Raw genomic sequence first — 23,880 nt, forward strand, 5'->3', positions numbered from 1 at the left:
TACAAGTTATAGCAAGTCTAAATTTATTCTATGAGTGGGTTATAATGCCATGCCATCATATGGCGGCAGTGGCCATTAATGGGTTAATCAGTGAAACTTTTATTTCATAGCTATAGATGAACTGATCTTTATGAAATAATTATTTTGTTTCATAAATCAGAAACCATGGCAATGTGGTATATGCTGCTAAAATTTGTATGGGTAATGAGAAACACATGTAGGTACTACAAGTGCACCAAGTTTCATAAAATTAGAAACCCCTAAATTCATTGACACATGATGACCCTGTCTAGTTATCCTTTCCACAATCTACTTGTTAATGTTGGTCACTCACTTGTTATTATCCCGCCTGGTGGATTATCAGTCTTAGTTACCCTGAGTACTCTTCTCCTACCTCATTGTGGGGGTGGTTTGGTATCTGTACAGGGTCTTGACTGCCTTTTGGGACAAATCTCCAACTCTACTCAAAGCCAATGTGAAAAATAAGTTTTAATTGAGATAACAGATACTTGGGTATAAGGAAGAATTTAGTGTCGGGAATTGTTTTCACACCACCAAATTTTTCGTACTCAAGCCACAGAAAGGGGGACCACCAAAGGAGGGTGGAACCTTTCACCCAAGTAAACTGTTGTAGGAAGAGGGTATATTACATGTAGATTATTACTATGCTATCGCTGTGCAAACATCACAGTGTCAGTACTATGTAACACATCTCACATGATTTATATGTACTGTACAAGGGCATAACATTTGTGTTTCTGTAGATATTAATGAATGCCGTGTCAACAATGGTGGCTGTGAAGACAAATGTATGAATACTCCTGGCTCATATCAGTGCATGTGCAACCATGGATACATGCTATTACCTGATAACCATAATTGTACAGGTACTATACATACGAATGTCATAAATGTACAATAGAAATTCGGTTATCTGGACATTGCATTATCTGGAATTCTACTTACATACCTAAACCACAAAATTTATTTTTCTAAAAGCAAGTACTAAGAAGAAGAAAAAATGTGTTTAGAGTTGTAAATAATAAAATACGTAATGAGAATAAATTTTGAAATTTGCATACATTCATTATAATGTATAGAAAACTATAACACCTGAATCTGCCTCAAACAGATGTAATTGTTGGTTGCAAAGATAAATGTATAGCTCCTAATAATTGTGTGTTCTGTGCCATGGTTGAAAAGGCATGTTAGGTAATGCTGACCCAAACTAAGCTGGTATATGTACAGGCTATAGCGAGAAGTTTGTTATACCTTTAAACTGCAGGAACTTGCGGAGCATATATCGGAAATGACAGCTCTGTATTTGTGGAAGGCATAGAACAGATTGTTTTACATTGCATTGTTTTTATGCATAATTTTATAGTTTACAGGTGATTGTGTGGTAGCAATATGAGTTGCTTGACAAGCCATTGTGAAGAGACACTTTCTGGCTAGACAAATTGTGCAACAAGGTCACAAACATAGTATACAAGTCTGTAAAGTGTATTACACTTATGTGGCCGGATTTGCAAAAAGTATCTTTTTCATAAATTTCACATGCCAGCAAAGAAAATAGTGGACTCTTTGTAGTCAAAGGAGGTACAGCACAAAATGTGTGCTATTAGAAAGAATTAGTGTTTATCGCATCTCCAATAGACTGCAGTAGGGTTGAATTAACCACTGTGTTTAGCAGCATAAGAAAAGTTTTGACTGATACATAGTTTTTAGCAATACCCTCCCAGAAAGTCTGTATAAGCCCTATAGCTCATGTACCTTCTCTGATTATACTGATTACATTTCTCTTTAAGTCAAAATGTAGCCAAATACTGTAGCTTTAATCATGATAAGTTAAATGCAATGAAAAAGTTATGAAATGGGTCAAAATTTGTGTGGAACAGGACCTTTTGCAAATCTGGTCACATTATATGATGGATATGCAAAAAGGGGTCTTATCATCTTTCCAAGTTCCCAAACTTGGCTAGTCATATATATCTCCTCACTTTAAAATTACACCAAGGAATAGTGCTATGTTAGAGGTGTAAAGTAACCAAATTATTGCCTGTTTATTCCAGTTTAAATTTCCTACATACAGCTGTAACCTTAATTATTAGGTGGCTATAAATTTTAGGCAGGTCACTTTGTACATGAATGAGACATTGTGTTTCTTATCTCTGTAATTGTGTGTGTTTTGATCTGTACATATGAAATGGAAAGAAATATTATTAATAATTACAAAGGCCACTTTAGACAGATGACAATAGGTGTCCAGCCAATTCCACTTTTGTGCTAGGGTTGGTAGGGTTGAATATCAATGTTTACCAGTTTCACTTATGCACTGGTACAGCTAGATGCAAGATGACCAGCAACCATTATACACTTAGTACAACAACACTGCCATCACTCTTTTTGTATTAATAAACCAAGTAAATGACAAATGCTAACGTATACTGTAAATATTGTCATTTTTACAGTTTTACTGTAATTATTGATACGTATATCTATACCACATCACTCATGCTATGAAAGTAAGACATGGCATCCTCAAATGAGCTAGTGTGAAAAATGTTGTAAAATTTTGTCAAGAAATTATTGTTGGTTTTCATTTTCAATATACATCCTACAGTACTCTTATACTGTGTATTAGTATTCACTGTGATATTTTATATAGATAAGAATGAATGCCTCATGAACAATGGTGGCTGTAAGGACAGATGTCATAATACTCCAGGTTCATATTACTGCAGTTGCTATGCAGGATACAAACTCCTAGATGATAAACACAATTGTGAAGGTATGCACAATAAATATTCTTGTTAGTAGTGCTAACAATTTCACAAGCTTAATTACATACACTGTAGTTGTGAAAATTCTGGTTGACATACACTATCCAAGCCCACAACATGCACACAAAAGTGACTGTTATGTGCACACGCAAGAAACTGTTATCAATTTTCTACTGGCTGACTGATTGATGCCTTCAGACAAGTGTAACTCTATAATGGCTAATTCTATGGGATTAATTTTTTCACTGTTCGGTGTCACTTCAGCCCAAGAGGTGTCTTGTGGCATACTGCAGTGCATACAATGCATTTTCAAGGACTTACCAGTGTCCTCCTTTGTGTCCCATTCATCTTTACTGACAGCAAAAAGTATTGATTTAGGAGGTAGCATGTTTCATAATGGAAATTTTCGTATTTTTCATAGTAGCTACAGTACTTTGACTGCAGAGGTGGTTTATGATCAGTTCTTGATTCGTATAGCTGTGTAACAGATTGGACATAACTGACAATGAAGCGTAATGGATACTTCACTTTTCAGACGATAATTGATAGCTGCATGGGGCGCACATTGCCATTTCTTTCCTTTGATGCAGTATGCATGGGTGTACCAGTCATAATAATTTTATTTTATTAACAAACAAGTACATAATTGACTAGAGTAGGGACCATAGCACATCGATGAATAGTACTGAAACAAGCTGGAGTAGTGCACAATATTAAATCATGGTAAAACAATAAGAAGTGTTGTATCCCAACTGTGCATTTTCATTATGGTACCTTGAGCACAGTAGGGATATAATACTTATTATTGTTTTACTGTGATTTGATATGCATATCGTGCACTACTCCAGCTTGTTTCGGTCTGATATCAAAGGTGGCAGCCAAGAAATTACGGCAATGATGTTATGTCACTTAATTTGTAATATTACTTGGCCACCATCTTTGAGATCACATCTTTTTCATATATACTAGCCTATTTTTGGAAGGCCGGACCCTTCTTTTTACAGTTGGACTGATTTATATTAGATTATAAGTACAGTGAAAACTCAGGGATCACCTCTGATTCAAAAAAGGGACCACAACAATGACAGAGGTGGCTTTAGTAATGAAGTGTTCTGGTACTTAATTAGTGTATTTTGCAGATATTAATGAATACCTCAACAATAATGGTGGCTGTGAAGATGGTTATATGAACAATCCAGGCTCATACAAGTGCACCTGTAAAGTGGGATACCGTTGACTCCAGTTATTAAGTGCATGCGCTTATAATTTTCGGAGGAATTATTTGAGAAATATACTACGCTTGTTAAGTGCATGCATTAAATAAGTGATTGTAACAGGTTTCTGCTAGGAGAGTATTACCGGTGCACACCACATTTTTCTATCGGTTTAGTTACCAGTGTTTAGTCAAATAGCTTACTTCAGTTGAGGAAACAACAAGTCAGGTGCAGCTATCGCTAATACAGGTGGTGGTATCTGCTAGACACATGCCTGGCGAATTATCGAGTGTACTGTGATGCTTCTGGCTTGTTATATTGGTATTTTGTTACCATTCTACATAGTACTAGTTTGCAGGAGTGATTACAATTATATTTGCTTAACAGGAAGTGTTTAGCGCAAGTATTCCATATGTGCTTAACAAGCAATATGTGTGTAATAACCATCTGCGCCTAATAAACAGAGTTTACGGTATACGTTTAAAAGGAATAAAGGTACAAATTAATGTTTTAAAATTTCAAACAGAATTGACATAATTTAATTACTTCAAGCATGCATCTTTATTTTTGCAGATATTAACGAATGCCTCAAGAATAATGGTGGCTGTGAACATAAATGTACAAACAATCCAGGTTCATACGAGTGTAGCTGTGATGCAGGATATTCACTTCGAAGGGATAAACACAGATGCAAAGGTATGTACATAGTTCATATGTGGTACGTATATGTAACAAATGATATAATAAGGCCATGCAAAGTTAATTACATTGTGTATTTCTGATCCTACCAACTCCTCAAAATTTACCAGGTGATCATGGTTTTTTTTGTGTATTCCACTATACTTGATGTTGTAGGGTATGGAGTATTAAACAAAAATAGGTGATATAATAGGTTTGTGCATATCAACAAAATGGTGTTTACATGCTAAAGATGTTTCAGCAGCACATTTAAGTCTGCACTCTTTACTATCACAGCTGCTTAATTCCTTTCCAAGAAATAACCAGATGTGGATCCAGATAGTTTTTCAATGCCTTGTAAATGCAAATAATAAGTACTATAAAAGTTACTTATTAGAGCTGGGCGGTACTGAAGTAGAAAATAGTATACATACCTTCTGTAAAAAATATCACAGTATTAATGTAAAAGCCATTAGTATTAAAGTAACAGCCATTTACCTTAATAAAAGCACCAAATACTATATAAAAACAAATATTGGCCAAACTAATATATGTGACCGTCTCAGCAAAAACCCGACTTGTTCGCACAATTATTTTTTTTTTATTTTTTACTCACCATTATCTGCAGTGTCTAAGGAATGGATCACCAAAGTTTCAGCCTTCTGTGGTGTGTAGTTTTGAAATTACAGTGCTAGAAAGTAGGAAGAACAAGGAAATCGATTGTACAGTGACTATACTAAAAATAAACTACAGATGCTTGCATTCACAGCCATAACTTCCATTTGGATTAGTCTACAAAGATGGAATTTGGCTTACAATGTTCACCATGGATTGGCAGATCAACCAAGGTATAGTTTTAGTCCTGCAGTCACTTGCGCATAGTTATATGAAGGTGGTTTGGTAGAAGAAACGATGATGATCTTGTTTATGTTTACAGCATCGTAAACAAATGCACATGTCACCCATACCATTGAAGCTACAAAAACAAAACAAAGATTTTTGAACTCTCCATGAGCAGGCGAATAAGATGGTATATAGTTTTAGGGTCTTCCTTCTTCGAGTACCAGGGGCGTAGGAAGCATGGGTGCCATGGGTGCTTGGGCACCCATAAATATTTCCAGTTGCATTACTAATGGTGTCAGCACACTGTACTATATATTACTGAAAAGATCGAGATACTATAATAGAGCAGTCAATGACTCTAATAAAGCAGTCATGTACACTGGCGACCTTTTTTTTTTGGTCTTCAGCTTTAACACTGGGCACAAATTATATATCTTCCTACGCCCCTGAGTACTGGCCCAATAAAAACCTTGCATATTTTTTCTTGTAGCATGCGTAATCATTTTTAAATTATGATTTTCTCAATATGCATGCTTGTGCAAACTAGACAGGTTTTCACTGAGACGGTCACATAAGACCCTTTTTCCTGCAAAAAAGGAAGTGCTCCTCTGCAGAAAATAAGATCTGGTTCACACAAGACTGGATTGAAACTGGGTCAGGTCATCCCAGTCTGACCTGCTTTAAAGGTCTTGCTGCAGCCTATAGTCTCTTTTATGGGCCATACCCACTTATCAGGATCTAATCAAAAAAAAAACAGCCAAGCTGTAAAAAAGGAGTGTGGTCCTTGAAAAGGCTATGGTGAAAAAAGATGTGAAATTCAAGGTGGCGGCCAAGAAATGGCTGTGATGGTAGGTTAATGGTAAAACTTTTAATAACGACAATTCAGGTGAATTTGGTGCCGCTTGGTCTTGGCACAAAATTCACCTGAATTGTCGTTATTAAAATTTTTACCATTAACCTACCATCACAGCCATTTCTTGGCCGCCACCTTGGATTTCACATCTTTTTTCACCGTAGCCTTTTCAAGGGCCGCACTCCTTTTTTTACAGCTTGGCTGTTTTTGATTAGATTTCACTTCTATAGGCCAGCTTTGCGGTTTTTAACCTGTATTTTTTTCTCTACCACAGGAAAAAGAAAAAGATGAAGCAGATTTTATAAATACTTTAACTCATTCTGATTTTATCAGTAAATGTATATATTTATTACATGTCAATTAATCTCTACAGGATAATTTGCAGTTGGTCTCTCTACTGGGTGACTTGAAATGTAGCTGAACTCTCTACAGGGTGATTTGCTTGTACGAAGATGAACTCTTTACAGGATTTTTTCTGCAGAGTGACTTGACTCTAGCTGAACTCTCTGCAGGGTTATCTGTTTGTAGTTGAACTCTCTACAGGGTGATTTGTTTGCAGCTGAACTCTCTACAAGGTAACTTCTCCTAGCTGATCTGTCTACAGGGTGACTTGTTTCTAGTTGGTCTCTCTACAGGGTGATTGGTTTGTAGCTGAATTCTCTACAGGGTGATTTGTTTGCAGCTGAACTCTCTACATGGTGGTTTCTTTGTAGCTGAACTCTCTAAATGGTGACTTCTTCTAGCTGATATGTCTAGAGGGTGACTTTTTCTAGCTGGTCTTTCTACAAGGCGATTTGTTTGTAGTTGGGGTGATTTGTTTGCAGCTGAACTCTCTACATGGTGGTTTCTTTGTAGCTGAACTCTCTACAGGGTGATCTTTTCATAGCTGAACTCTCTACAGAGTGACTTATTTGCAGCTGAACTCTCTACATGATGGTTTCTTTGTAGCTGATCTCTCTACAGTGTGAATTGCTTGTAGCTGAACTCTCTATAGGGTGATCTATGCATAGCTGAACTCTCTACAGAGTGATCTGTTTGTAGCTGAATTTTCTACAAGGTACAGTATCTTCTTCTAGCTGATCTCTCTACAAGGTGAATTGTTTGTATCTGAACTCTCTACAGGGTGATCTGTTCATAGCTGACCTCTCTACAGGGTGATTTGTTTGCAGTTGAACTCTCTACATGATGGTTTCTTTGTACCTGAATTCTCTACAAGGTAACTTCATCTAGCTGACCTCTCTACAGGATGACTTGTTTGTAGCTGAACTATCTGCAGGGTGATTCTTTGTAGCTGAACTCTCTACAAGGTGATCCTTCTAGCTGATCTCTCTACAGGGTGACTTGTTTCTAGCTGATGGGTTATTTGTTTCTAGCTGATGGGTTATTTGTTTCTAGCTGTACTTTCTACAGGGTGATTTGCTTGCAGCTGAACTTTCTACATGGTGGTTTCTTTGTAGCTGAACTCTCTACAAGGTGATTTGTTTGCAGCTGAACTCTGTACATGGTGGTTATTTTGTAGTTGAATTCTTACAAGGTGACTTCTTCCAGCTGATCTCTGTACAGGGTGACTTGTTTCTACCTGAACTCTCTACAGGGTGGATTGTTTCTAACTGAACTCTCTACAGGGTGATCTGTTCGTAGCTGAACTCTCTACAAGGTGATTTATTTGCAGCTGAACTCTCTACATGCATAGTTTCTTTGTAGCTGGACTCTCTACAAGGTAGCTTCTACTAGCTGATCTGTCTACAGAGTGACTTGTTTCAAGCTGATCTCTGATTTGTTTGTAGCTGAACTATCTACAGAATTATTTGTTTGCATGTAGCTGAACTTTCTGCATGGTGGTTTCTTTGTAGCTGAACTCTCTACAAGGTGACTTCTTCTAGCTGAACTCTCTACAGGGTGATCTTTTCGTAGCTGAACTCTCTACAGGGTGATTTGTTTGCAGCTGAACTCTCTACATTTGTAGCTGAACTCTCTACAAGGTAAATTCTTTTTTCTAGCTGATCTCTCTACAGGGTGAGTTGTTTGTAACTGAACTCTCTACAGGGTGATCTGTTCACAGCTGAACTCTCTACAGAGTGACTTGTTTGCAGCTGAACTCTCTACCATTTGGTTCTTTGTAGCTGAACTCTTTACAAGGTGACTTCTTCTAGCTGATCTCTCTACAGGGTGACTTGTTTCTAGCTGATCTCTCTACTCTCTATAGGGTGATTTGTTTGTAGCAGAATTCTCTACAGGATGATTTGTTTGCAGCTGAACTCTCTACATAGTGGTTTCTTTGTAGTTGTAATCTCTACAAGGTGACTTCTTCTAGCTGAACTCTCTACAGGCGTACAAGGTGATCTTTTCGTATCCGAACTCTCTAAAGGGTGATTTGTTTGCAGCTGAACTCTCTACATAGTGGTTTCTTTGTAGCTGAACTCTGTACAAGGTGACTTGTTTCTAGCTGAATTGTCTATACGATTAACTGTTTGTAGCTGAACTTCCTACAGAATAACTTGCAATGTAATATAATTCTTTAATGGAGTAAGTTATAAACGTAGCCGAATGCTCTATTAGGGTGACTGTTCTATTAGAGTATCTCGATCTCGCATTTGCAACACGTAATTGGCTTTCGAATCATAACTCAGTGGTTTGTAATCCGATTCTTCTGTACTACTGCAAAGACTTTCCAGGATGATTATTCCAGCTACACACTGATTTTCAGGTAATTGCTCTAAGCGGTTTGCCTGGTAGGCGTGAAAACTAATAGTTTTTATTCATAAAAATCGATTGCATAATTGTGACACAGGTTGGGTTTTGTGTAATATCTCCATGGTCTTTATCTCGATTCTTTTCAAACCACAAAAAGCACTCCTACGATGGTTACTCCATCTACATAGCAATTTTCAACTCATTGCTTCAAGGGGTTTACTCTGTAGGCGTGACAGACCTTCGACCTTATTTTACGCGAATAATCGATCATAACTCCATGAATGTTCATTGGATTCCTACCAAAGTTTGTACTGAGATCCGCCTTAATGAGCCCTTCAAGTGTGCCACATTTCCGCCCGATTGGAGCATGCATTCGTGTTCTATGGCAGATTTTGCGAAGTGTGTGAAATGAAGAAGTAGAAGAAAAAAAATGAAGAAATTAAAACGAAATTGTGTTCACTCATATCTCGGAAATGGCTGGAGCGATGTTCTTCAAATTTGGTATGTAGACTCCCATACCTGGCCGGCACGTCTGTAGCAATTTTGGTTCCAATCGGATAAGGGATCACAGAGCTACATAGGTGTGAAAATTGCGTTTTCTTTTTTTCTGTTAATATACTCACGGTGTGGCGCGCCGGCTTCTTGGGCCGCACGACACACTATTGTGTGTCTTGATCATGTGTTTCTGTCTATAGCATATGTAGAGCCTCACCCATTTATCAACGGGTGTGCATGAATCCTGTCTGCAGGCTTACGTGGAGCTACGTCCACTAATTGAGTACAAGTTCTAGTCTTGCAGTAGGTAGCTTTTGTTGAGAGCCACACCCATTTGCATGCGTGGAACCACGCTAAGGTGTGTTTAAGTAGTATCCATGAAGCCACACTTGGTTTGACAAAACCTACATAAACAATTGCTATCAAAAGCTTGGACTCAAGGTATGAAAATAATATCGACGAATTCTAAATTTGGCGGTTATCATCAATTCGCCAAATTTAATATACCACCAAATTTATTTTATTTATTTATTTTTATTTATTAAGGCTTTACAGCACAAGTGCTAGTTGTTATACAGTACCTATGGTAGCTCAACAAGCCTCAGGTACAAATCACCACAGACAAACTTGTTTGGTTAGTTGACTACATCAGCACCTGACCTCAAACATTGTCACTTATCTGGTTAATCTCTAAATATGATATGAAACATGTCCACAGGGAGGCCATACTGCAGACAGTATGGTAGTATTAAAACACCTGGTAGTGGGTGTGCAGGCAGTATCAAAACCGGTATGTCTTAAATACCACAGTTTACTAACAATACTGATATCTAAACCAAAACAGCCAAGCTGTAAAAAAAAAGAGTGCGGCCCCCAAAAAGGCCAAGGTGAAAAAAGATGTGAAATCCAAGGTGGCAGCCAAGAAATGGCTGGGATGGTAGGTTAATGGCAAAATTTTAAATTACGAAAATTCAGGTGAATTTGCGTTGCCTCCTCCACAAGGATTTGGCACCAAATTCACATGAATTTTCGTAGTTAAAATTTTTGCCATTAAGCTACCATCACAGCCATTTCTTAGCCGCCACCTTGGATTTCACATCTTTTTTCACCTTGGCCTTTTGGGAGGCCACACTTTTTTTATAGCTTGGCTGTTTTGGTTTAGATATCGCTTCTTTTTGTATTGCAAGCCACAAAACTAGCCATATGACTTTGATGCTTCCTTTTAACTAGTTTTTTTTTATTGCAGGAATTGTGGAACAAAGGAGTGTGTATAGCTTTTGTCTGATGAAATATTTGTATATTTAACATTGAATGATGATTATCACATACTGTAGTTAATAAGGTGACTTCTTACATAACTGAACTGTAGCTGAAACTCTCATTGTTTGTAGCTGAACTTTTTTCAGGGTGATTTATTTCTTGCTGAACTCTCTACAGGATGATTTGTTTCTAGCTGAACTCTCTACAGGGTGATTTGTTTGCAGCTGAACTCTCTACTTGGTGGTTTCTTTGTAGCTGAACTCTCTAAATGGTGACTTCTTCTAGCTGATATGTCTAGAGGGTGACTTTTTTCTAGCTGGTCTTTCTACAAGGCGCTTTGTTTGTAGCTGGGGTGATTTGTTTGCAGCTGAACTCTCTACATTGTGGTTTCTTTGTAGCTGAACTCTCTACAGGGTGGCTGAACTCTCTACAGGGTGATTTGTTTGCAGCTGAACTCTCTACTTGGTGGTTTCTTTGTAGCTGAACTCTCTAAATAGTGACTTCTTCTAGCTGATATGTCTAGAGGGTGACTTTTTTCTAGCTGGTCTTTCTACAAGACGATTTGTTTGTAGCTGGGGTGATTTGTTTGCAGCTGAACTCTCTACAAGGTGACTTGTTCTAGCTGAACTCTCTACAGGGTGGCTGAACTCTCTACAGGGTGATTTGTTTGCAACTGAACTCTCTGCAAGATGATTTGTTTCTAGCTGATCTCTCTATAGTGTAACTTGATTGTAGCTGAACTCTCTATAGGATGGTTTCTTTGTAGCTGATCTCTCTACAGGTAACTTGTTTCTAGCTGATCTAACTTGTTTCTAGCTGATCTCTCTATGCGGTGACTTGTTTCTAGCTGAACTCTCTATAAGGGCATCTGTTTGTAATTGAACTCTTTACAGGATGGTTTCTTTGTAGCTGATCTCTATACAGGGTGACTTGTTTCTAGCTGATTCCTCTACGGGGTGACTTGATTCTAGCTGATCTCTCTACACAGTGACTTGTTTCTAGCTGAACTCTCTATAGGGTTATCTGTTTGTAATTAAACTCTCTACAGGATGGTTTCTTTGTAGCTGATCACTCTACAGGGTGACTTGTTTCTAGCTGATCTCTCTACAGGGTGACTTGTTTCTAGCTGATCTCTCTACATGGTGACTTGTTTCTAGCTGAACTCTCCATAGGGTTATCTGTTTGTAATTGAACTCTCTACAGGATGGTTTCTTTGTAGCTGATCTCTCTACAGGGTGACTTATTTCTAGCTGATCTCTCTACAGAGTGAACTTGTTTCTGGCTGAACTCTCTACAGATGATTTGTTTGCAGCTGAACTCTCTACATGGTGGTTTCCTTATAGCTGAACTCTCTACAAGGTGATTTCTTCTAGCTGATATCTCTACAGGGTTGTCTGTTCGTAGCTGGACTCTCTACAGGGTGATTTGTTTGCAGCTGAGCTCTTTATATGATGGTTTTTTTTGTAGCTGAATTCTCTACAAGGTAACTTCTTCTAGCTGATCTCTCTACACGGTGACTTGTTTCTAGCTGAACTCTCTATAAGGTTATCTGTTTGTAATGAACTCTCTACAGGATGGTTTCTTTTTTAGCTGATCACTCTACAGGGTGACTTGTTTCTAGCTGATCTCTCTACAGGGTAACTTGTTTCTAGCTGATCTCTGGATGGCTTGTTTCTAGCTGATCTCAGGATGACTTGTTTCTAGCTGATCTCTCTACACGGTGACTTGTTTCTAGCTGAACTCTCTATAGGGTTATCTATTTGTAATTGAACTCTCTACATGATGGTTTCTTTGTAGCTGATCTCTCTACAGGGTGACTTGTTTCTAGCTGATCTCCCTACAGGGTGACTTGTTTCTAGCTGATCTCTCTACATGGTGACTTGTTTCTAGCTGAACTCTCTATAGGGTTATCTGTTTGTAATTGAACTCTCTACAGGATGGTTTCTTTGTAGCTGAACTCTCTACAGGGTGAACTTGTTTCTGGCTGAACTCTCTACAGATGATTTGTTTGTAGCCGAACTCTCTACATGGTGGTTTCTTTGTAGCTGAACTCTCTACAAGGTAACGTGTTCTAGCTGAACTCTCTACAGGGTGGCTGAACTCTCTACAGGATGATATTTTTGCAACTGAACTCTCTACAAGATGGTTTGTTTCTAGCAGATCTCTCTATAGTGTAACTTGATTTTAGCTGAACTCTCTACAGGATGGTTTCTTTATAGCTGATCTCTCTACAGGTAACTTGTTTCTAGCTGATCTCTCTACAGGGTGACTTGTTTCTAGCTGATCTCTGGATGACTTGTTTCTAGCTGATCTCTCTACACAGTGACTTGTTTCTATCTGAACTCTCTATAGGGTTATCTATTTGTAATTGAACTCTCTACAGGATGGTTTCTTTGTAGCTGATCTCTCTACAGGGTGACTTGTTTCTAGCTGATCTCTCTACAGGGTGAACTTGTTCTGGCTGAACTCTCTACAGATGATTTGTTTGCAGCTGAACTCTCTACAGATGATTTGTTTGCAGCTGAACTCTCTACATGGTGGTTTCTTTATAGCTGAACTCTCTACAAGGTGATTTCTTTTAGCTGATCTCTCTACAGAGTGATCTGTTCGAAGCTGGACTTTCTACAAGGTGATTTGTTTGCAGCTGAGCTTTTTATATGATGGTTTTTTTGTAGCTGAGCTCTCTACAAGGTAATTTCTTCCAGCTGATCTCTCTACAGGGTAACTTGTTTGTAGATGAACTATCTGCAGGGTGATTTATTTGTAGTTGAACTCTCTACAATGTGATTCTTCTAGCTGATCTGTCTACAGGATGAATTTTTCCAGCTGAACTCTCTACAGGGTGATTTCTTTGCAGCTGAGCTGTTTATATGATGGTTTTTTGTAGCTGAACTTTCTACAAGGTAACTTCTAGTAGCTGATCTCTCTACAGGGTGACTTGTTTGTAGCTGAACTATCTGCAGGGTGATTTATTTGCAGTTGAACTCTCTACAAGGTGATCCTTCTAGCTGATCTCTCTACAGGATGACTTTTTCTAACTGAACTCTCTATAGCAATGGCGGATCCAGGATGGGGCATTTTGGGCAAATGCCCCCCCTTCAAGAAATTGCATACAAGATCGAGATACTCTAATAGAGCAGTCAATCATGCAGTCACAATGTTCATGAGGCAGTGTAGCTTACCTATGAAGCTGTCAATAGGATTTTATTTTACATAACATACGTGATAAATTTGGTAAAGGATAACTAACTGTTATTGTTGTGACATTTTTTTTTTTTTTGCTCTTCAACTTTTTCAGCAAGGTGCCCCCCCCCCCCTCTTTCCAAACTCTGGACCCGCCCCTGTATAGGGTGATCTGTTCATAGCTGAACTCTCTACAGGGTGATTTGTTTGCAGCTGAACTCTCTTCATGGTGTTTCTTTATAGCTGAACTCTCTACAAGGTGATTTCTTCTAGCTGATCTCTCTACAGAGTGATCTGTTCTTAGCTGGACTCTCTACAGGGTGATTTGTTTGCAGCTGAGCTCTTTATATGATGTTTTTTTTGTAGCTGAACTCTCTACAAGGTAATTTCTTCTAGCTGATCTCTCTACAGGGTGATTTGTTTGCAGCTGAACTCTCTACATGGTGTTTCTTTATAGCTGAATTCTCTACAAGGTGATTTCTTCTAGCTGATCTCTCTACAGAGTGATCTGTTCGTAGCTGAACTCTCTACAGGGTGATTTGTTTGCAGCTGAGCTCTTTATATGATGGTTTTTTTGTAGCTGAACTCTCTACAAGGTAATTTCTTCTATCTGATCTCTCTACAGGGTGACTTGTTTGTAGCTGAACTATCTGCAGGGTGATTTATTTGTAGTTGAACTCTCTACAATGTGATCCTTCTAGCTGATCTGTCTACAGGATGACTTTTTGTAGCTGAACTCTCTACAGGGTGATCTGTTCATAGCTGAACTCTCTACAAGGTGATTTGTTCATAGCTGAACTCTCTACAGGGTGATTTGTTTGCAGCTGAGCTATTTATATGATGGTTTTTTGTAGCTGAACTTTCAACAAGGTGACTTCTTGTAGCTGATCTCTCTACAGGGTGACTTGCTTGTAGCTGAACTATCTGCAGGGTAATTTATTTGCAGTTGAACTGTCTACAACAAGGTGATCCTTCTAGCTGATCTTTCTGCAGGATGACTTTTTCTAACTGAACTCTCTACAGGGTGATCTGTTCATAGCTGAACTCTCTACAGGGTGATTTGTTTGCAGCTGAACTCTCTACATGGTAGTTTCTTTGTAACTGAACTCTCTATAAAGTAATGTCTTGTAGTTGATCTCTCTATGGAGTTATAACTTTCTCTATAGAATTATAACATGTTTGTATAGCTGAACTCTTTACAGAGTGGTTTTCTTGATTGGTTTCTGAACTCTCCAGCTACACGGTGACTTGTTTGTACTACAGAGTGACTTGGTTGTAGCTGAACTCTCTACAGAGTGACTTACTTGTAGCTGAACATTGTATAAAGTAACTTGTTTGTAGCTGATCTAGATGAACTCTCTACTGGGTAGCTTTTTTGTAGCTGAACCCTCTACGCAGTGACTTGTTTGTAGCTGAATTCTCTACAGGATGACTTAATTATAACTGAAGTCTCTTCAGTGTGACTTATAATGTTCTGAATCTCTACAGCGACATATTTGTAGCTGAACTCTCTACAGGGTGACTTGCTTGTAGTGAATTGTCTATAAGATTAACTGTTGTAGCTGAACTCCCTACAGAATAACTTGCAATGTAACATAATTCTATAAGTTATAAACGTAGTTGAATGCTCTATTAGGGTGACTGTTCTATTAGAGTATCTCGATCTCGCATATGCTACACGTAGTTGGCTTTGGAATCATAACTCAGTGGTATGTAATCCGATTCTTCTGTACTACTACAAGGACTTTCTATGATAATTATTCCAGCTACACACCGATTTTCAGCTCATTGCTCTAAGCGGTTTGCCTGGTAGGCGTGAAAACTAATAGTTGTTTTTTTTCATAAAAATGATTGCGTAATTGTGACATAGGTTGGATTTTGTGTCATATCTCGATGGCCCTTAACTGGATTCCTTTCAAACCACAACAAGGCACTCCTACGATAGTTACTCCATCTACATAGCAATTTTCAACTGATTCCTCCAAGGGGTTTACCCTGTAGGTGTGACAGACCTTCGACCTTATTTTACGCAAATAATCGGTAATAACTCCGTGAATTTTCATCGGATTCCTACCAAACTTGGTAGTGAGATTCGCATTAATGAGCCCTTTACGTATGCCAAATTTCTGTCCGATTGAAGCACGAATCCGTGTTTTATGGCGAATTTTTCGAAGTGTGCGAAAAGAAGTAGAAGAAAAAAAACAAAGGAAAAAACCCAAACTTTGGCCGCTCGTATTTCGGAAATGGCTGGAGCAATTTTCTTCAAATTTGGAATGTGGACTCCCCTACCTAGCCGACACGTCTGTGGCAACTTTGGTTTCAATCGGATAATCACGGAGCTATAAAGGTGTGAAAATCGCATTTACTTTCTTCCTGTAAATATACTCCTGGTGTGGCGCGCCGGCTTCTTGGGCCGCACGACACACTACTGTGTGTCTTGATATTACCCAGCTCTATCACTTGTGCAATCTGGCTACAATGTAAATATACATGTATACTTATCACAGAAGATACGTATGTGCAAACACATAAAAATACATCCACTACCAGTATTTCACAATAGTAAATCAACAAATACAGCATATTTGTAACTTGACCATAATTAAAACTATTGTTCTAAACCATTATGCACTAATTGACTAATTCTAGACACTGGTTTTCTGCATGATTGAGGTTTTTCTTGATTTTTCATATTGCAATAAAGTAGATTTAATGCATAGTAAAATTCATAGAATCTAACGTTAATTACTGTTTGAGTATATTGCCTACTGCATTTGTGGCACTGGCCCAATTAAGTCCAGCTGCACAAAACAACTTGTTTCTACCCACACGCTTAATAAGCTACTTTGGGGTGGCCCAAAATTTAGCTAATGTACAATTTAATCTACACCTAAAAAGCTGTTGTTATAACCTGTGATGCTTTAGTTAAGTAAATAAAGTTTCATGAAATACCACGACTTTATTTTACATCTAATTACATAACTGTGAAGTTTCAAGCCCAGTTTTAAAATAACTTTGCCAATCACTAAGCTAGTTTGGTTTCAACCATTTTTCACCTTGTAGAACAATTCTATGCTTTCCTTTTCGAACAAGCTCTGTCAGACTGCCCAACTTCTGTTGTTCATACAACCTTTATTCATGCTTTAAAATGTTACCTTGTCACAGCTATGGTTAACGAGCACTGGTGAATGGCACCAGCTGCCATCATGTGTGATTACTGTTATACGGAGCATGCCATGACTAGCCACAAGGCCTCCTTTCTTGCTAAATAAAATCAAAATTAGGCACCAAACTCCATCAAAATTTAGTAAGCATTAAATCTCTGCAAGAGTGTGTTTTGAATTTTTGTGATTAAGGATTGATGGAGCTGCTAGCCAAAGTTGTAGTCCACAGGTGGGCATTTTCACTACTTTCCATGTTGAGGCATTTCGCTGTGGTCTATGGATTCTGTGTTTATTCATGGGTTACCACAAACATGCTGTCCAATTAACATTCTATGGCTGCCCTTAATTGGTTCAGTGCCACTTTAAGAAAAAAAATTAATTATGATTAATTTTTTGCAGATGATAATCCATGCCTTATCAACAATGGTGGCTGCTATCAAACTTGTGTAAACACTCCTGGATCTTATATCTGTGAATGTAACAGTGGTTATATACTGTCAAGAAATAAACACAGCTGTAAAGGTATGGAACAAGGAAATATGCATATGTAGCACAATCACAAAATTGTCTGCATGCATGTATTATTGGCAGTGGTGCCTATAAATATTGGCAAGCAGTTTACTAATAATTAACTCTATTAGCACAAGCTATCAGTTGATCCAATGAAGAAGATTGCACTGTTGTACAATGCTTTCAGTACCTGAAGTGGTAAAACTAATGTCCTCCTGGTGAATACCTTAATTTGGCTATCATACAGTAGGTGGTGGAAAGGGTGCTTAGTCACCCTTCAGAATGAGATCAATAGACCAAAATTATACATTTGGAGTGAAGTTTACTAACATCAAAAAATCAATATAATTATATACCTGATACCCTACTAGAGCAGTCAAAGCACTTCTTTGTGCACCTTCCACTGTACTAACTCTTTTCAAGTGTTTAATAGTTGTTTTTCACTATTTATAAAATGCTGTATAGTTATTAGCTTTACAGAGATGTACATACAGTACTCTAGACAGAGAAGCCATCATGTGTCCAGAAGTATGTGAGGTGTTTTACTTTTTTAAATAAATGTTATGTAAATACAGGATAACTCCTCACCCTGAAATGTGGACGACTTGATAACCAGGACGTATGTTCATGGTCCCATTTTGATGGTGTACATATACATTTAAACTTCAGACACTTTTGTGATCTCTATGAACACTTTATCATGGTCGCTGGAATAGTGGGGGTTCCACTGTATACACATGTATTGACTGTTTGTATTTCATCTCCTGCATGTTAATTTACATGAATTTAAAGCTTACCTGTACCGATCTATCTTTTAAAGTGCCTTAGCATTTACTTTTGCACATTGTTACAAGTAATATATATACATACTGTATGCAGTGAAACCCTCTATTCCTAGAGACTACTCACATTCACACAGAAGTGTCTCATGCCCAAAGTGACTTCAACACCTTCATTTAGCAAGAAACTTGGCATGGCTTGTTAAGAAGTGATTATTGGAGAGACGTGTATACTCCCATACAGGCATAACATTATGTGACCTGCTGCAACATCCCGACTAGTTTGCATTTTCTGAAATTACTTTTTTGTTGTTTAGAGAAATAAACTAATAGCGTTTTAAAGTTTCAGTCTTATCAACAATCCTAATTGTGACCGGATTTGCGAAAAGGTACCTTTTCCACACATTTGCAATACCAGCACACAAAATGATGTAACACTGGACTCCTTATACTGACTAACTTGCTCTAAGTACCAAACTGTAGCCAGATATTGTAGCTATATTCATTGAAACTTTCAAGCAATTATATGCCATGATCAAAAAGGTATGAAGCTTTAAGTTCAAAAAATGGGTCAAATTTTGTGTGTGAAAAAGGTACCTTTTCGCAAATCCAGTCACCTATTATAATCATCTATAATAATTACTGTTACTGTTGGCATGAAAACTGTGACTGCCATGCACAGTGTGCAAATTAACTTTTTAAACAGGTGCATGCTGTCTCCTGTATGTGTTTTGCCAAATTAGATGTGTGTTTTAAGCATTGGGTACCAATGTACCGTACTACTGATTACTTCTCATCCACTCACTAACATTAATAATCAGACAAGTACAGCATTTTAGGGTTCTGGTCACATATAAGAGCTCCTATAAATTGAGTGATGTTACAGGACCATTTGTAGGCAAGGGCTCAAAGGATTCATAAGGAAATTACCTCAGTAGTACTTTAGCTATGTAGTCAAACTTTACTATTGCTGCTATGAAATAGTGTCTCTGTAAAAATGAACAAGAAGTACATTTACCTAGTAACTAAGTCAAATAGGTTGGCACAACATGAGGTAAGTAGAATTCGAGGAAAACGGGAATGGAAGGCAGGAACGACTTATGGAAAATGCCTGATAAAGGTAATTATGCAATTATACAGATTGGACAGGGCAAATTTTACAGCACAATGTTTCTTTGTGGCATTGTTTGGATCCTTTTGCTAAAATGATTGAAACACTCTAATAGAACAGTCACCTGCACAAAAATTAAAATACTTTAATAGAGCAGTATCCCACCAGGGACCTACATTGATGCCCGATGTCATAGATTAGGTATATAGACTAGCTAAGACATTGACATTGAAAGTTAGCTACTCCCTTTAAACCTTTTTTTTTATATTCAATAATTAAATTAATATTTAATTAATACTGAGATTCACAAAGTACTCTGTTAACTGACAGTGTCTATTATAGGCTTTGAAAACTGCACCTACTGCTACCAGATAAGAAGTCATGGAAGTATGCATGCAGCACTGGTATGCTTGTCAAGCTGAAGTGACTCCGAGATGAGTCCCCATGACTGCTGCTCATATAGTCCTTAGTCTCCTCATTAGAGCCATTAGAATCATTCGCCTACACATACTTCTGCTGCCACATACCTCATCATGTGCCTTTTTCCTGAGGTTGCAGGTACAACTTCCCGCATCTATATGCAGGCACTGTCAGTTAATTAGAATTCTTTTGTAAACTTATAATTATATGCTATAATGGTTTAAATTTTATGGTTTCAAGAGAGTAGCTAAGTTACAATGTTGATGATTTTAAAAGTTTTAATAATGGCTGTGTGCATTGTTAAAATTTATTAGCATTAACATCATTGTTGCCTTTTCTTGGCCGTCACCTTTGATTTCACAACTTTTTTCACCCAGGCTTGTTAAGGCTGCACCATTTTTTCACAGCTTGGCTGTTTTTGTATGATATATATACACCTAATCTATAACAGCTATAGCCCATCAATTCACAGGCCATAAATGCTGGTCTCTGGTGGGATAGGTAACAGATTTTTTTGACTGTTTTATTAGAGTATTTTACTACAGGTGACTGCTGTTTCAATCATTTTAGCAGAAGAATTCTACAATGCATTGTGTTGTGTAATCCAGTCTTGATGATGTTTACACTATTTCTGCTTACCATTCCCATCCTGTTCCCATTTCCTAGAATTCTACTTACCCCACAGCATGTACACTGTAACCTGCTAATCTCAAGAGTATACAATGGGCATGGCTTTGTGGTCACACCACAAACTATAAACACATAACTCAATCACATGCCAATGCCACTATGTCTGACCTCCCTCCTAGCCCAATATCACACTCTAAACTCTTGTGCTAAATCTTGAAAGGACACTATTTCCGGACAAATCCAATTACGACCTGACAACTAGTGTAATTGACTGGAAATCAAGACACACGGTAGTGTGTCGTGCGGCCTAAGAAGCCGGCGCACCACACTGTGAGTATATTAACAGGAAGAAAGGAAACGCGATTTTAACACCTTTGTAGCTCTGTACTCCCTTCCCTTATCCGATTAACACCAAATTTGCTACAGAAGTGCCGGCTGAGTAGGGGAGTCCACATTCCAAATTTAAAGAAAATCGATTCAGCCATGTCTGAGATACAAGCGGCCAAAGCTAGAATTTTTTTTTCTTCGTTTTATTTTTCTTCTACTTCTTTTTGCACACTTTGCAAAATCCGTGAATGCGTGCTCCAATCGGGCTGACATTTGGCACACTTAAAGGGCTCATTAACGCGAATCTCAGTACGAAGTATGGTAGGAATCCGATGAACATTCACGGAGTTATGACCAATTATTTGCGTAAAAGAAGGTTGAAGGTCTGTCACGCCCACAGGGTAAACCCCTAAAAGGAATGAGCTGAAAATTGCTATGTAGATGGAGTAACTATCGCAGGAGTGCCTTTTTGTGGTTTGAAAGGAATCCAGTTAAAAGCCATGGAGATATGACACAAAACCCAACCTGTGTCACAATTATGCGATCGAATTTTATGAATAAAAAACTATTAGTTTTCACGCCTACCAGATAAACCTCTTAGAGCAATGAGCTGAATATCGGTATGTAGCTGAAATAATTATCATAGAAATTCCTTGCAGTAGTACAGAAGAATCGGATTACAAACCACTGAGTTATGATTCCAAAGCCAATTACGTGTAGCATATGTGAGATCGAGATACTCTAATAGAACAGTCACCCAAATAGAGCATTTAGCTACGTTCATAACTTACTCCATTATAGAATTATATTGCATTGCAAGTTATTCTGTAGGGAGTTCAGCTACAAGCAGTTAATCTTATAGGCAATTCAGCCACAAGCAAGTCACCCTGTAGAGAGTTCAGCTACAAATATGTCATTGTAGAGATTCAGAACATTATAAGTCACACTGAAGAGAATTCAACTACAAACAAGTCACTGTGTAGAGAGTTCAGCTACAAAAAAGCTACCCAGTAGAGAGTTCATCTAGATCAGTTACAAACAAGTTACTTTATACAATGTTCAGCTACAAGTAAGTCACTCTGTAGAGAGTTCAGCTACAAACAAGTCACTCTGTAGTACAAATAAGTCACCGTGTAGCTGGAAATTTCAGCAACCAATCAAAAAAACCACCCAGTAAAGAGTTCAGCTATACAAACAAGTTATAATTATCTCTATAGAGAAAGTTATAACTCTATAGGGAGATCAGCTAGAAACAAGTCATCCAGTAGAGAGATCAGCTAGAAGACATCACCTTATAGAGAGTTCAGTTACAAAGAAACCACCATGTAGAGAGTTCAGCTGCAAACAAATCACCTTGTAGAGAGTTCAGCTACGAACAGATCACCCTGTAGAGAGTTCAGCTAGAAACAATTCACCCTGTAGAGAGATCACCTAGAAAAAGTCATCCTGTAGGGAGATCAGCTAGAAGGATCACCTTGTAGCAAGTTCAACTACAAACAAACCACCCTGCAGATAGTTTAGTTACAAACAAGTCAACCTATAGAGAGATCAGCTACAAACGGATCACCCTGTAGAGAGATCAGCTAGAAGAAGTCACCTTGTAGAGAGTTCAGCTACAAAGAAACCACCTTGTAGAGAGTTCAGCTGTAAACATATCATTTGTAAAGAGTTTCGCCAGAAACAAGTTCACCGTGTAGAGAGATCAGCTAGAAACAAGTCACCCTGTAGAGAAATCAGCTACAATAGTTCAGTTACAAACAGATAACTCTATAGAGAGTTCAGCTAGAAACAAGTCACCGTGTAGAGAGATCAGCTAGAAACAAGTCATCCAGAGATCAGCTAGAAACAAGTCACCCTGTAGAGAGTTCAGCTACAAAGAAACCATCCTGTAGAGAGTTCAGCTGCAATCAAGTTACACTACAGAGAGACCAGCTAGAAACAAATCATCTTGTAGAGAGTTCAGTTGCAAACACATCACCCTGTAAAGAGTTCAACCATCCTGTAGAGAGTTCAGCTAGAACAAGTCACCTTGTAGAGAGTTCAGCTACAAAGAAACCACCATGTAGAGAGTTCAACTGGAAACAAATCATCCTGCATGAAGAGAGTTCAGCTATATATAGAAACAAATCACAGAGTTCAGCTACAAACAATGAGAGTTTCAGCTACAGTTCAGTTATGTATGAAGTCACCTTATTAACTACAGTATGTGATAACCATCATTCAATGTTATATATACAAATATCTAATCAGACAAAAAGCTCTTCCTTTGTTCCACAATTCCTGCAGTAAAGAAAAAAAAAACAAGTTAAAAGGAAGCACCAAAGCCAGTTTATGGCCAGCTTTGTGGCTTGCAATGCAAAAAGAAGTGATATCTAAACCAAAACAGCTAAGCTGTAAAAAAGAGTGCGGCCCCCAAAAAGGCCAAGATGAAAAAAGATGTGAAATCCAAGGTGGCAGCCAAGAAATGGCTGTGATGGTAGGTTAATGGCAAAAAATTTAATTACGACAATTCATGTGAATTTGGTGCCAAATCCTAGTGGAGGAGGTAATGCAAATTCTCCTGAATTGTTGTAATTAAATTTTTTGCCATTAACCTACCATCACAGCCATTTCTTGGTAGCCACCTTGGATTTCACTTTTTTTTTCACCGTGGCCTTTTGGGGGGCCGCACTCTTTTGTTACAGCTTGGCTGTTTTGGTTTAGATTCTCAATATCTGGACTGTTATTTTGCACACTGTATGCATCATCATCACAGGAAAGCCAATTTCAGCTGTCATTCAAGCTTGCCACACCACTCAGAAAAAATGCCTCTTAAAATCAGCTTTGGGTAGTTTTGAGTAATGCTGAGGGTTGAAACCAATAGTATAATAGTGTAGCTATCCATTGATATTAGTCTGATGTGTGATTTGGGTCTGTTTTGTAAAATCTGGTAACAA

At 38.1% G+C, this 23,880-nt stretch overlaps 1 protein-coding gene across 1 annotated transcript in view; it reads left to right on the plus strand.

Annotated features, from left to right (window-relative positions):
• The first annotated feature begins 279 nt into the window (after positions 1-279).
• Positions 280-23,880, plus strand: part of LOC136259330 (signal peptide, CUB and EGF-like domain-containing protein 3) — a 36,509-nt gene continuing 12,908 nt past the window's right edge. The window contains exons 1-5 of the mRNA XM_066052825.1: positions 280-379; positions 765-887; positions 2,669-2,791; positions 4,571-4,693; positions 17,567-17,689. Coding sequence (XP_065908897.1) covers positions 280-379; positions 765-887; positions 2,669-2,791; positions 4,571-4,693; positions 17,567-17,689 — 592 coding nt within the window. The remainder of the gene's footprint in view (positions 380-764; positions 888-2,668; positions 2,792-4,570; positions 4,694-17,566; positions 17,690-23,880) is intronic.

This window comes from Dysidea avara, chromosome 6 (genome assembly GCF_963678975.1).
Source record: "Dysidea avara chromosome 6, odDysAvar1.4, whole genome shotgun sequence".
Taxonomy (NCBI): Eukaryota; Metazoa; Porifera; class Demospongiae; order Dictyoceratida; family Dysideidae; genus Dysidea; species Dysidea avara.